Here is a 14,065-nt window from a genome sequence, read left to right as displayed (position 1 = left end):
CAACAAACAAACAAACTCTGCAATTTGCTGGGCAGAGTTGCGTCCCTTATGCGTGCCAGGAACCTTTGATTGTGGGTTTGAATCCTGGTTTGCCCTGAATATGTTTCTCGGTTTGTAAAGCACCATACTCATGCTTGTGAATTTCACCGAAGTGGTAAACGTCTTAGACCTAAGACAGTATTTCGGGTTCTCTTCCCACATTAAGCAGGTATACAGTGCTGTAACTGAAACACTGCCTCTAGTCCATTAGTCGAGACCGGTGAAGATCCTGAGGGACAAGTTGTTTTATATCCAATTCTAGCTATTTGACATACTGGTAAGCCACCTGTCTGAAATGAGCTGCTGATCAGTTGGATATGGCCACCCCTGGATAATGTATAAAGGGGGGTCAAACCCGACTCACTCACTCACTCATAAGCATTTGCTACTGGCTGTAAGGAGGCAATGAAAACTTGATGTTACTATTGTGACTGTTCCAGATCTGATGGACTTCACCCAGCTGTCTCTCCATGACACAAAGAGGATGGAGATGCAGACTCAGGTTAGTGGTGTGGACCATGGTTGGAGAAAGTGCTTGTCGGCTCCTGGGACGACTGTCTTGTGTGTGAATGAAGTGTGTCCCTGTTTCACTGTTGTCTCATCATTTCTCGCCATGTCTCACTGTTTTGTCAGTTCACCATGTGTCACACTGTATGATCTCACCAAATCTTATCACATGACACGTCGCGATGTAACTGGAATACTGATCTAAGCAGCATTAAATCTAACACTTTCTCTCTCTCACCCATTATTATCTCCCCAGTTTGAAAAACAGGGCATATAGCAATCAGCATGTCCGTTCGTCCATCAGGCATCTATTTTCCATTTCCAGAGCAGAACTCCTAAACTTCTGAATATTCCTTGTTGAAACTTGTTATAAATGTCAGTCTAGTGCCTTTAGATGATTTAGGATATTTTTATTTTGGGATATTTTTTTCATGAAGACAAGTTGGACCATTACTGAAAATGATACTAGTGCTCCTTTCTGGAGCAGAATTTGAAACCGTTGAATATTTCTGGGTGAAACAAGCTATGCAGATCAATCTAGTCGTTACTTAGTACCTTTTGATGATTTGGGATGTTTGTTTATTTATTTTTTCATGTTTTCATGACGACAAGTTGGAATTTACTGACTATGAGGGTCGTGCTTGTTTCTGGAGCTGGACTCCAAAACCGTTGGGATATTGAAAAATACTGAACTGCATTTTTTTTCCTTCTCTGAACAGAACGTATCCAACGGTATCAGTAGCCAAACTCCATTTTCCGAATTGCGCCAGTCCGGTGAGACATGTCATCTCCTGATGACTCTTGTCACATGTTGTCACTGTGTCACCCAATATTCTCACCTATTCCCAGGTGCGTGTGATTGAGCTGGAGACGATGCTGGAGCAGGAGCGGAGGAAGCTAGGGGATCTGAGGAAGCAGCACTACCAGCTGGCCGGAGAGGTGGGTACCCCGTCATGCACCTCTCATGCTGCATGAACCATACACACTTGTACTCAGACCGTGTAGTCGACTATTACTCTATAGCTGGAAGATGGGATTTAATGTACTGTGTTCATACACACTTGTACTCAGACCGTGTAGTCGACTATTACTCTATAACTGGAAGATGGGATTTAATGTACTGTGTTCATACACAATTGTACTCAGACTTTGTAGTGGATTATTACCAGTACATTCATAGGTGGAAAATGGGATTTAACGTACCGTATTCGCCATAATAAGCACAATGTTGCTTAGAAAATTGATAATGGAGGCACTTATTAAAACTAAACACTACAAGTTCAATTTGTGGTCGGAGATGGATCGATAGTGAACAAACTTAGTTCAAGCATCGATGAAACAAAAACTTATGTGATTATAGTTACGAGGCAATTATATTCCCCTTCTACACTGATTTTTTCTGTGAAAAATCTGCACTATACACGAGCAAATACCTACTGTCATAAATGTTGGCTCTTAGTAGCGGGCACTTGCAAATTGGTTTAGACATTGGTCTTAGGGTTCATATTGGTGCAGATTGCTTAATGCGGCGGATACGGTAGTAATTTATGTACATGCACAGTGGGTCAAGGTTGTTGTGTATTATATCAAAATAATTCCAAGAAATTCAACGTTGTTCATTTCTGTACAGAAACACACGATCAAGCAGAAAAGTTCAATGTTGTTTATATTATTACTTTTTCATATATATCATATATTTGATTCCAGAAATATTTGCAACTAAAACTAGTGATTTTTTCATCATAATCTCTATCAAATAATACAAACACCTTGTTCACAAACTGGTTTGGGCGGTGGTGTAGCCCTGTGGTTAAAGTGTTCGCTGAAGGCCCAGGTTCAGTTCCCTACATGGGTACAATGTGTGAAAAGCCTATCTGGTGTCCATGCCGTGATGTAGCTGGGATATTGCTAGTAGCGGCGTAAAACCAAACACACTCATTCACTGGTTTCCTCTGCAAATCTAAAATCACGGAGTATTGGGCAGTGTTTGGGTTATTGGATAATAGTAACACCAAGTTACATCATTAATGACACCAACATTGATGATGCTATTAGGAAGGAGAGGAGAATGGACTCGGGGAAGATGTCAACGTAAGTTTGTTAAATTCAAGACATTTTGTTGTTTTAGGGGCTACAAATTTCCATGTCATTTCCATTCAGAAAATATGTAGAACATGAAATGAAAAGAAGTTTGGAATATATGGAAGTTGGAAATGACATGTTAATTTTGCTGCAACTCCCGAATGTTAAACAGGTTGGCGTCATGAAACATGGGCTTGAACATCAAGGTTGGCATTAGTGTCAAGTCGGACTATGTCAGGATCGTCAGGATTTATCATGAGAATCTGATTTTTATAGTCTACAGAATAATTTTTTCCATGATATTTGACAGAGGATGTTATGTTTTAAGATATTTGCAATTAATCACTTCACATAGCATGATATCGGTCATTGTTATGATGATGATGGTTATGTTTTGCACAAAGAAAGTTCACTATTTTCACTTGTGCATGTAGACAAACCACAGTTACGATGAATTTCCCGCCAGCACGTGTGGATCCAGAAGTGGAAATACTTCACACGTAGTCACCTTGATAGTTCTGATGTTTGGTGGTGCATCACCATGCACTCTCAGCTTTCTGCACAGACAGTGGTACATAGCGGTAGCGCAACACCTAACGTATGTAGTCGTGTTGTAGACACAGAGCACTTCCCTGTGGGGATTTCAGGTTAAAATAGGTCCCCTGTACCTCATGCATGTTGTAAGAACTCGCTACTAGGAGGACCTGGAGATCAGGCTCAGGGACCAGGACCTCGTTCCACAAAATGACCTTAGTGCTACGATGATCAATGATCATAAGTCTATGTTAAAGTATGGGAGTTACGATCACCTTAGTGCTACAAGGATCGTAAGTCTATGTCAAAGTATGGGAGTTACGATCACCTTAGTGCTACAAGGATCGTAAGTCTATGTCAAAGTATGGGAGTTACGATCACCTTAGTGCTACAAGGATCGTAAGTCTATGTCAATTATGGGAGTTACGATCACTTTCGTGCTACGATGATCGATGATAGTAAGTCTATGTTAAAGTATGGGAGTTACGATCACCTTAGTGCTACGATGATCGCAAGTCTATGTTAAAGTATGGAGTTACGATCACCTCATTGCTACGATGATTGTAAATCTGTGTTAAAGTATGTGAGTTACGATTACATAAGTGCTAAGATCCCCACTGTGGAACGGGCTGAAAGTATGTGTGGGTCATTGCTCATACTGTCAATCACTGGTTTGTCTTTGATTCTAACCAGCCGGTGGGGATTTCCAGTTAGAGTAGGCCCCAGCAACCTATACTGGTCTCAAGAGGCAAACCACATGGATCAGGTGGTCAGACTCAGGGACTTAGTTGATGGTGTGTCATCGTAACTAAGGCGTGGATCGTTGTTCTTAATGTCAATCACTGGATTATCTGGTCTAGACACAGCTATTTACAGGCTGCCGTCATATTGTGGGATTATTGCTGAAGGTGGGTTTAAAAAACAAACAGACAAAACTTCTAATCAGCGGGAATAGATCTCCAGCAACCGATGCTTGTCATGAAAGGCAACTTCATTGCATTAGGTGGTCAGGCTTGGTGACCCGTGTCAGTGACCCTGATGGTATGGACCATAGTACATTCTATCAATCACTGGTTTGCCTGGCACAGGTTAGAAAGTTACAGGTCGTTGTGACATGGCTGGAATATTGCTGACTGGACATTAAACATTCACTCCATCTACTCACTTAGATATATTGTATATATTCTCCATAGAATATATGTATCTAAGTATGCTATACACTGAAGACTCTGATTATCAGAAAAATTGACTTGAGGGTGGTGAACATTGCCAGGATGCCCTGTAGAACTCTTTGGGTCTCTTTTCTTGCCATAGTTCACTTTTGTAATTTTGAATATGTACTACCAGTTTAACTATATAGTATTCAGTTAAGTCTAACACTTTCATCTACCTAGTTTAGGTGAGTCTAGATACAGCCCACGATGTACAAGTATGGGGCCTAACACTGCAGATAACTCATAGATACCAATAACCCCACTCAAGGAAGGATTCTTTGAAATAAAACCCTTGTGTACCCCAACTCTAAGGAAACTGATTCATGTTTTGCTTTGATACTGAACATTTCTATTGAATATTATCAGAACTGAATCAAATAATTGCTAATGTCCTGTCCTTATGTAGGTTCCAGGGTTCCAGGATTTGGGTAAATAGCAGCCATATTGCTGACACAATACCCAGTTTAGCTATTCTGAGATAAAGTGACGTAGATGATGCAGTGGTCTAAAGAAATAAGCTGTAATACTGTATGCAGAGTTGCATCCCTTACATGAGCCAGGATCTGCATGCTGAATATCCGATTCATTCCAGTGATGGGTCATGGTCTGTCCACACCCTTGCGGCATCACAGTCATAAATGTGTTAGCTCCCCCGCCCCGATCCCCGCCCCTGATTTTAGTATTTTTGTTGATCTATACTACTCAAGAGAAGTAACAACACCTAATTATATCTTATAACTATAGTTATACCAGGATAGATTAACTATAGTAATATGACAGAATCGGGTGTTCTGTAACTTCTTTTGAGCAATATATTTAATGCTGTCATTATGAAATATTATTCACTATTTGAAATTAAGCTTGAAAGTGAAGGAGTCTTGTTGCAGCCCCAATGTTAAAGTTTAGGGTCAAATACAAAGCAGCAGACACCAGCTACAGCCATGTTTCCACTGAACAGTCTATGCAGAAAGCATGTGAGGGTTTGTTTGAGATGGTGTCACCATCTCCACATCGTCCATTTTCATACTTCAACCTTGTTGATTCTTGTCACTAGTCACCGATAGCATGCTTCAAGCATCCGGCCGTCGCCGCCATTCCTGTTGTTACCACACTAACATTCTGTTACCAACTGATATGTTACCTTCTGCGCATTGAAGTCAGGAATGTTCGTTAGACACATATCTCTCATACATGATGTTGTCCACTAAAACAAACACACATTGATTATGTCACGTTACTCAATTAGCAAAGATGTCACCTTCTGATACTGGGTTCTGACTTGTTATATATCGGTCATATTTTCAGTTTCGTGTGGTTTCAAATTTGAGAAAAAAACATCCTTAAGTGCTCAGATTAAGGTGTTATGAAACCATTGTTGTTTTATTTGCAAAATCATTTTCTTTCTGACAAACTCAATGTGTGTTTCCAGGACAAATCTAACCATGTTAACAATTATATTGATTAGTTCTTTTTCACTCACTCTATGAAAACTGAATCAATATTATGGGCAAAGATTGATTTGAAGATTATGAAACCTTAATATAAATTGTTCTTTCTAGGGCTTCTGACTTGACTTGATTTCTGTACAGATATAAGTTTTACATCCTACCACCAAATTAATGTAGTAGTTTCCGAAGACAATGCTCTGTCCAAATAACAGCATCTGTCTCTCAACAACAGTGCTGCATTGGCGTGAAATAATTTCCATGTGCTAAACATTTAAGAAAAACAGTACAATAAATAGCAGTTTTTTTTCAAATATTTTTGCCCAAATATGACTTGATCTAGTCCAAATTAACATCAGTTCTTTGCTTGCCATTTAAACAGTTTTGGAATGTCTTGTTCCATATACATATATGCTACACAATGCAGCCAACATGCCAGTTGCTGCCATTTAGAATAGACGCACAGAATATTTTTATTGTCATATGGTTTTTTCTTTCTTTTTCTCAAAATTGGATGACATATCTTTGAAATCTTGTATTACTGTTGTAAATATTTATTTTACACTCTTCAACTTTTACACCAAAATAACAGCATTTTGTTTTCACAATTCTGCTCTGAAGTCTGACTCTTTCAGATCTAATAATCCATGTTTGATTTTACATCGACTTAAGACATAGATTTCCTAGGCAGAAAAATGCTGCAAATTTCACATCACTAGCTTTTCTGAGGAAACATTTTTTTAGACATTAAATTAGTTTTACACATACTACATCAGCATTTAATTGATGTGGAATTCCTTGCAAGGTGTTCCTATCCCTTTATAATTGTTTTCCGTGCCTGTTTTTAGATGAGTGTTAGGAATTCATGTTTGGCTTGAAAAAGCATGTTTAAATGTGGTCCTAAGTGTATTAATTTTGAAATAGTTTGTTGCAATATGATTGATGTGCATCCACCTGACAGTTTGGACAGTTGCCATTATTTGTAGGGATAGGCCATTTGTTATTGGGACGGTGGAGCAGAGACTATGTCCATGGATTGGCCCAAAAGCATAACCCGCCCCAAATGTCGAACATTTCTATTTTTGCGAACCTTCCCATAATACTTATTAAAATGTTTTGATGACATTTTCCCTGAAAGCTGTAAGTGAAAGTTGTTAGTTATTACAAAAAATCCAGAAATATTATATTCATATATCAATTAATAGGACAGGGCGATGAAGAAGTCCTGTGCTTAAACCATTCACTCTTCCTGCTGAAGACCCCGATTTGATACCCCATGTAAACACATGTGAAAACCATTAATGGTGGTCTCTGCTGTTGTATAGCTGGAATATTGCTTACAGCAGTGTCAAACCCAACTCACTCACTCACTCAACAAAACAGTAACCTGTGTTACTTGTGTATGATTTTAAAACCTCCTGACGACTTGTGATGTTTTCGGGACAATCCTTGTGTCCTCTCTGACCCACCCTCCCACAGCCTGTAATATGTTGCCTCTAGTTCTCCTCAGCTAGATGCAGAAGAACTATATCTTAGCTGGCTTAAGTTAGCTAACATGCTCCGGGGAACTCATTCATGTACCTTAATCCTCTGACTTGGTACTGGTGTTATTAACCATATGAAATGAAATGTTTTCTAGCAAGAAACTCTGTATTATTTCATTCTATCTGTGTCTTGTATTGATGAAATGTCCACAGTCGGTATTGAATACCAGTCAGAAGTGGATGTGAGATCAGTTGATTGAGTGTTTTTTCCAGGATTATTTTCGGTCCATATGGGTACAGTGTGTGAGCCTATGTCTGGGTGTTCCCTCTGATGCTGCTGGTGTGTTGGTGAAAGCAGAATAAATGCCCTATAAGAGACTTACTCTCCTGAATACCAATGAGCCCGACAAGTCACTAGGCATCTTGCTTTATAACGCTCATTGAAATTGACCACAAATAGGTCATGCAAAATCAGATGTGTTACTGGTCTGTGTGTGCTACCTCAAGAATTGTTGCCATATTTGAAATGGCTGTTCACTGACTCCCTCCCCAATACATCTCCTTATTGCTAGCTGGCCACGCTCAGTCTGTGACTTTAGCCACTGGTCTGATGCCGGATCTTGTAAAATTCTGTTGCCCAGTTAACTGTGATAATAATCCATATTATAACACAAAAATCTCCTGAAAATGATGCTTAGAGCCATATTCAGGCAAAAGTTTTGGCACAAAGTGCATGTCATACACACGTTGTGACATCAATACAACTGCCCACATTGTGCCATCATTGTGACCACCAAATCTCCACTTTAACTTTTTGTGATTTGTACAATGATGGGTACCTGCTGTTACCCTGGAAATTGTAAGTCCAGGAAATTGACAGTGGTGGAATGGAATGATTCAGAGAGATCTTGCTTACGAGTTAATGGAATAGTTTGCAAAATCATCATACTTCATGTCCTGTTGCAAGAAGCAGCATCTGAATTTCAGTTTGTCTGGTTTCGGAGAATTAATTTCTGCTTTTTTTTAATACGTCCAAATGGAAATACAAAGAGAAACTAGATTGGTCTGTTTTGCAACCAGCAACATGTGGTTAATGGTTTCTGCAAAAGATGATTGTTGATGTTTATGTTTCAATTTTGTGACATTTGAATGTTTATGAATTGTGGTGAGATTTGAACATTTATGAATAATAGTGAGATTTGAGACACTGGTTTATTTGAGTGTTTCAGCATTGTATTATGACATGTAAGTTAGATGGATGGAAGAGGGATAAATGGATGGATGATGGATGAAACAAAGGCATATCGCCATCATGACTCAAACTGAAACAAAATGATTTTTTAATCCTTTTTAATCCTTTTTTTCACTTTCTTGAGAAACTTCTAGCCATTACATGTATGTATACTACTCAAAAGAAGTTAAAGAACACCCAATGACAGATTAGCTATTGTAATATTAAAGAGTGAGGTGCTAGTTTAACTTCTTTTGAGTACTATATGACATATCAATTACACGGCTGGATATATTTAATGTTTATGGTTACTAAGACTGCTGAAACTGAGTGGTGTTTTTCTAGTCAGAGGTGCCAGTTTACAAAGACTGGCTAGGGCCCTGGGACTCGGATATGTTGTGATCATTCTCGGGTAACCATGGTAACGGGTAAGACAGATGCATGGTGTGGCCTGCACCAGGTTTTGCCACATGCTGAGATGGCTCCAGTTCTATTGTTGATGACTGAACGTTCATTGACAGCATGGTGTTTGTTTAATTGTGCTGTTGCTTCTGTTATGGGGAGAAAAGTTCTAATATTATGAGATGCTTACTACAGGTTGTATGGGTTTTATGTACTGAAAGATCTTGTACAGAAGTCCAAACAACAACACCGATACAGGAACTTTAAGAGCAGGGTTAGAATTGGTCTTCAGCAACCTATGCTTGTCCTACAAGGCGACTAACGTGATCGGGTGATCAGGTTCGCTGAGTGTATCACAGTTGCATCGGTGTATCGTCCCACCACAAGTAAGTGCTCACCATATCATCCCACTGATGCATCCGTATATCGTCCCACCACAAGTAAGTGCTCACCATGTCATCCCACTGATGCATCGGTGTATCATCCCACCACAAGTAAGTGCTCACCATGTCATCCCACTGATGCATCCGTGTATCGTCCCACCACAAGTAAGTGCTCACCATGTCATCCCACTGATGCATCCGTGTATCGTCCCACCACAAGTAAGTGCTCACCATGTCATCCCACTGATGCATCAGTGTATCGTCCCACCACAAGTAAGTGCTCACCATGTCATCCCACTGATGCATCCGTGTATCGTCCCACCACAAGTAAGTGCTCACCATGTCATCCCACTGATGCATCAGTGTATCGTCCCACCACAAGTAAGTGCTCACCATATCATCCCACTGATGCATCCGTATATCGTCCCACCACAAGTAAGTGCTCACCATGTCATCCCACTGATGCATCGGTGTATCGTCCGACCACAAGTAAGTGCGTCCCACCACAAGTAAGTGCTCACCATGTCATCCCACTGATGCATCGGTGTATCGTCCCACCACAAGTAAGTGCTCACCATGTCATCCCACTGATGCATCGGTGTATCGTCCCACCACAAGTAAGTGCTGACCATGTCATCCCACTGATGCATCGGTGTATCGTCCCACCACAAGTAAGTGCTGACCATGTCATCAGTGAAAGTCAGCATGCTGTTAGGGTGGCAGTAAGTCGTTGGAAATGGTTTTCATATTTAAAAAAACGTTTTAGAAAATGAAAAGGTCAACATATCTTTCAAGTGTGAACCATCACTTACAATGGATTGTGTGCATGGTTTTGGATGTATGTGAGCAATAATCTAATAACTGGTATGTGTCTCCTAATATATCAATGATTTTCAGTACAAATGTTTCATTTGGATCTCATTCAATAATAAATAAAACTCAAATATGTTAGTGTGAGGTTAGTGACAAAAGCTGCTAAGTCTTGACTGATTTTGTATTTGCCTGGAGTGTTTAACAGCAACACAACCTGTGAAGGTCCGGGTTAGACTAGGTCTTCAGCAACCCATGCTGGTCATATGAGGCAACTAAGGGGTATGCTTGTCGTAAGAGGCGACCAACGTGATCGGGTGGTCAGACTCGCTGACTTGGTTGTCGATGCTCTGGATGTCAATCACTGGATTGTCTGGTCCACAGTTGTTTACTTACAGGCCACCGTCATAAAGCTGGAATATTGCTGAGTGTGTCAACAAACAAACAAATAATAGCAACAATGTGAATGTTGTTTTTGCATCATGACAATTTGATAACAAAGTTGGTGTTGATGAAACGGGGTGTAGCCACAGTGCCTGCTGAGTGTGTGGTAGGATAGCTTGTTGGCAAGGCGTGCTGTCAGTGTTGAGCATGAAGGCCACAGCTGCCTCTCTACCTACAGTTCTGTAACAGCATGGCCAGGATGAGAGCAGGGCTCTGGTGGAAACCAGATTTCAGAGGACAAGCATGAACGTTTTATGTTCTGTCAGAATTTGGAATTATACTATAGATTATTGTGCCTTGAGGAAACGTTTTTGAAATTATGTAAATTGAACAAATTTCCTGAAATTATTTTCATTGTCTATATGTATCTGACACAATGTTTCTTATTCAATATACATTGAAGCTTTTACTGATGTGTTTATGAATGTTTGATATTTGATTGTGTTAATTTAGTGTTAATTTTGTGTTAATTTAGTGTTACTGTTCATTTTGGAAGGGATCTCTTTCAGTAATGTTACAATAATTGTCTTTGAACAGTGAATTTGATTTATTGAAAAAAGGTCACTTGTAACACAAATGACTCTCTTTCTCATGTGTTTGCAGAAAAGCTGACGTGGTTGAGGAGAAGACTGGCGGTGGTATTTTATTCTGAGTGCTGTGTAAAGACTATAACCAAGATGTCCCGGAAAATGTCATACACACATGTCTGCACTTCAGTCATCACGAGAGGTCATTGTGTCACTTAGCCATCAAGGTCACTAGGTCATCCAAGGTCATCAGCTTTGTGAGAGGTCATCAAGGGTCAATGGGTCATTGAGAAGAGTCTTCACATGACACTCACAAAGAGGTCAAATGTCCCCATGATACAGTAACAGAAGAATGCTATGGATTATTTTTATTTTTATTTTTTAACGATTTTGAAAACATGCAAGGGATGTTTAGTGACGTGTGTGAATCATACCCAGGTAATTGAAAGAACTTAAGACATTCATTTGGACTTTCACACATATAGTCCAGAAAGTGGAATGATTAATCTGTTACCATTTCTTTATATTCGGATACCCCCACAGTATGTATATGTACAGTTATATCAGATCCTATTTAAACAAATATAAGTTTCAACAACTAAAGTACTTGACAACTTTTATGTATCTGTCAAAAGAATATACATGTAATCCTGATACTTAACATATGATATCATTATGCACATTAAACATGATAGGCTCCAGTAGTAGTAGTACCGGTAGTACTTCAGTCTGCGACTTTTGCCGCTTGTCCGAAGCCCGAAAAGCCTGATATTGCACTTATGTAGAGGCGTGTGGAATAAGTCATTTCAGCAGTTAATCCCGTACAGTGGAAGATGGTGGGTGAGTCTTGTGGTTAAAGTATTCGGTATTCAAGCCACACACAATCGCAGTGTTTGAAGCCTGTACGATTTTGATATTTTGAACCCCAACCCTTTATAAATGCTGGAGCTGTCCTTGTCATTGCACTGTGGACAATCCATCGGTACTCATTATTAAAGAATTTTTATAATATAAGTGAAAATTTTGTTCCAAATTGGCCCGTGTTATTTAAATTAAATTTTGAGAGCAAAAGAAGTGTACACAGGAGTATATTTGCAATGTTAGAAATTAAGGTTGAAATAATAGTGTGTGTTATGGCCCTAATGTTTTCAGTTATGGATTTGGAGGTACTATGATTCATATACCATTGCCAACAACCACAAGGGCCCACTGTCTGTCACTGGAGGTGTGACAGTCTGGCAGCAAGACTACACTAGGTATACATGTGCACATCTTCACATTGAGACTCCATTGAGTGAACACCCTCATATATGTATGTGTATAAATTGAATCTCATACTCACACAATGAATAACTATCATTTCGACATTTCTCTGGTCATTTGAACATGTGCTCCAATATGGCCTCATTGTCAGCCATATTGGATATCTGCATTGTCATTGATGTAAAAACTTCATATCTTCATATCATTCACATCTTGGGGGAGGTTTCAATGTGTTGCCCGTGGCAGTGTTTTATGTACCATATAGGCTGGTGTGGTTTATGACGTGTAAGAAATTGGTTCACACATTCAAACTGCATTGGAAATTTATAGTGTTGCGCATGGTTAACATTTTGATGTATTCACTTCTGGGATAAGTTTGTAATGTATAAATCTCCATGGCATTTCATTTGTTTGTGTAGTTGTTTAACACAAGAAGGGGATAGTGTATCCTGTCTCCAAGATACTGAGTTGACATTTTGGATATTCAGATGTAACTATTTTAGCACCTTTGTCTCACATGAATCCAGAGGGATGAAATATACTTAATTCATTGACACATGTTAGAAAGGGAATTGGTATATGAGTTTCATTTGCAGGACTCATTCTAGGGCCACTAATTTGGAGCGATCCACCAAATGGTTGTTTGTTCATGATATGAGTCTCGATGTTCTAGGTATGTTAACATGATTTTATTCTGGTTTGGATGTAACAAGGAAACCAGAAATTATTTGTTGCCAACGTTTATGTCAAGTTTTCTTGATGGTTTAAGATGATACACATAAATAAGATGATACACACATGAGATTTAATAATACATTTTTTTATGATAAAGCTGTAGACTGTGAATGTGACTCATCAAAATGATAATTGAAACAATTCCCATCGATGCTGAAGAAATCGTAGGGAATTTTATAGAAAAAAATATAAAGACCCAGACATTCTTTAAAAAAATAATTATGCATCAAACTGTTGGAAAAAAATTGCCTGCCAAAAATGACGTTGTTGCAAGGTGTGATAACATGTGTAATAACTTTCTGATATTTGCACATGTGCATTTTCGTGATTCTCAATGCTGATTGGTCATTGTTGAGAAGATTTGATATGATGTTATCCTTTGTTCTTGATGTCACAATTACATGACATCAACTGAACAATAGGCTGCTTTCAGTGAAGTAGGGTTGACATTACACACAGGTGTTTTTTTTTTCATTTTCTCTCTTAAAATGTCATCAGGTAATATATAGAATAACCTACCCATAACTCTACATTATAGGTTATCTGTCCCTAGTGAATAAATACTGTAAGTCCCTCCCCAAAGACACGTGATCAACACCATTCATTCACTCAGGACAGATAATTTGTCATTCCTTGTAGCTCGTTGGTTATTCTCTAATTGTATCATAAGTGTACTGGTCAATGGTCTGTCTGACAACTTTTATACATGTTTATTATCATGCTTTTGCTATCTTTCTATCTTTAACGCAGTCCTTTTTAAAGTTTTCCTGAAGAAGCTCTCCTTTTCATGTGGATAAGTGGTACAGGAAATATTTCTTTTGAAACTTTACAGTCAGCTGATATTGAAGTTTATTTCTGAGATGCTCCATGTACAGATCTACCAACCAAGGGTTTGTTTTATTGTGACGACTAAGGTATCTACAAGATATTTCTCAGCTTGAACAATATGTAGGTGTGAATTCAGT

At 39.0% G+C, this 14,065-nt stretch overlaps 1 protein-coding gene across 1 annotated transcript in view; it reads left to right on the top strand.

Annotated features, from left to right (window-relative positions):
* The window catches only part of LOC139456534 (huntingtin-interacting protein 1-like), a 68,576-nt gene extending 57,321 nt beyond the window's left edge, over positions 1-11,255 (top strand). Inside the window, exons 28-32 of the mRNA XM_071238303.1 lie at positions 480-541; positions 1,396-1,485; positions 2,602-2,637; positions 8,882-8,964; positions 11,179-11,255. Coding sequence (XP_071094404.1) covers positions 480-541; positions 1,396-1,485; positions 2,602-2,637; positions 8,882-8,938 — 245 coding nt within the window. The 3' untranslated portion in view covers positions 8,939-8,964; positions 11,179-11,255. The remainder of the gene's footprint in view (positions 1-479; positions 542-1,395; positions 1,486-2,601; positions 2,638-8,881; positions 8,965-11,178) is intronic.
* Positions 11,256-14,065: the final 2,810 nt, after the last annotated feature.

Source organism: Haliotis cracherodii, unplaced genomic scaffold (assembly GCF_022045235.1).
Source record: "Haliotis cracherodii isolate W230 unplaced genomic scaffold, xgHalCrac1.p SCAF_11, whole genome shotgun sequence".
NCBI lineage: Eukaryota > Metazoa > Mollusca > Gastropoda > Lepetellida > Haliotidae > Haliotis > Haliotis cracherodii.
This window is presented reverse-complemented; position numbering and strand designations above follow the sequence as displayed.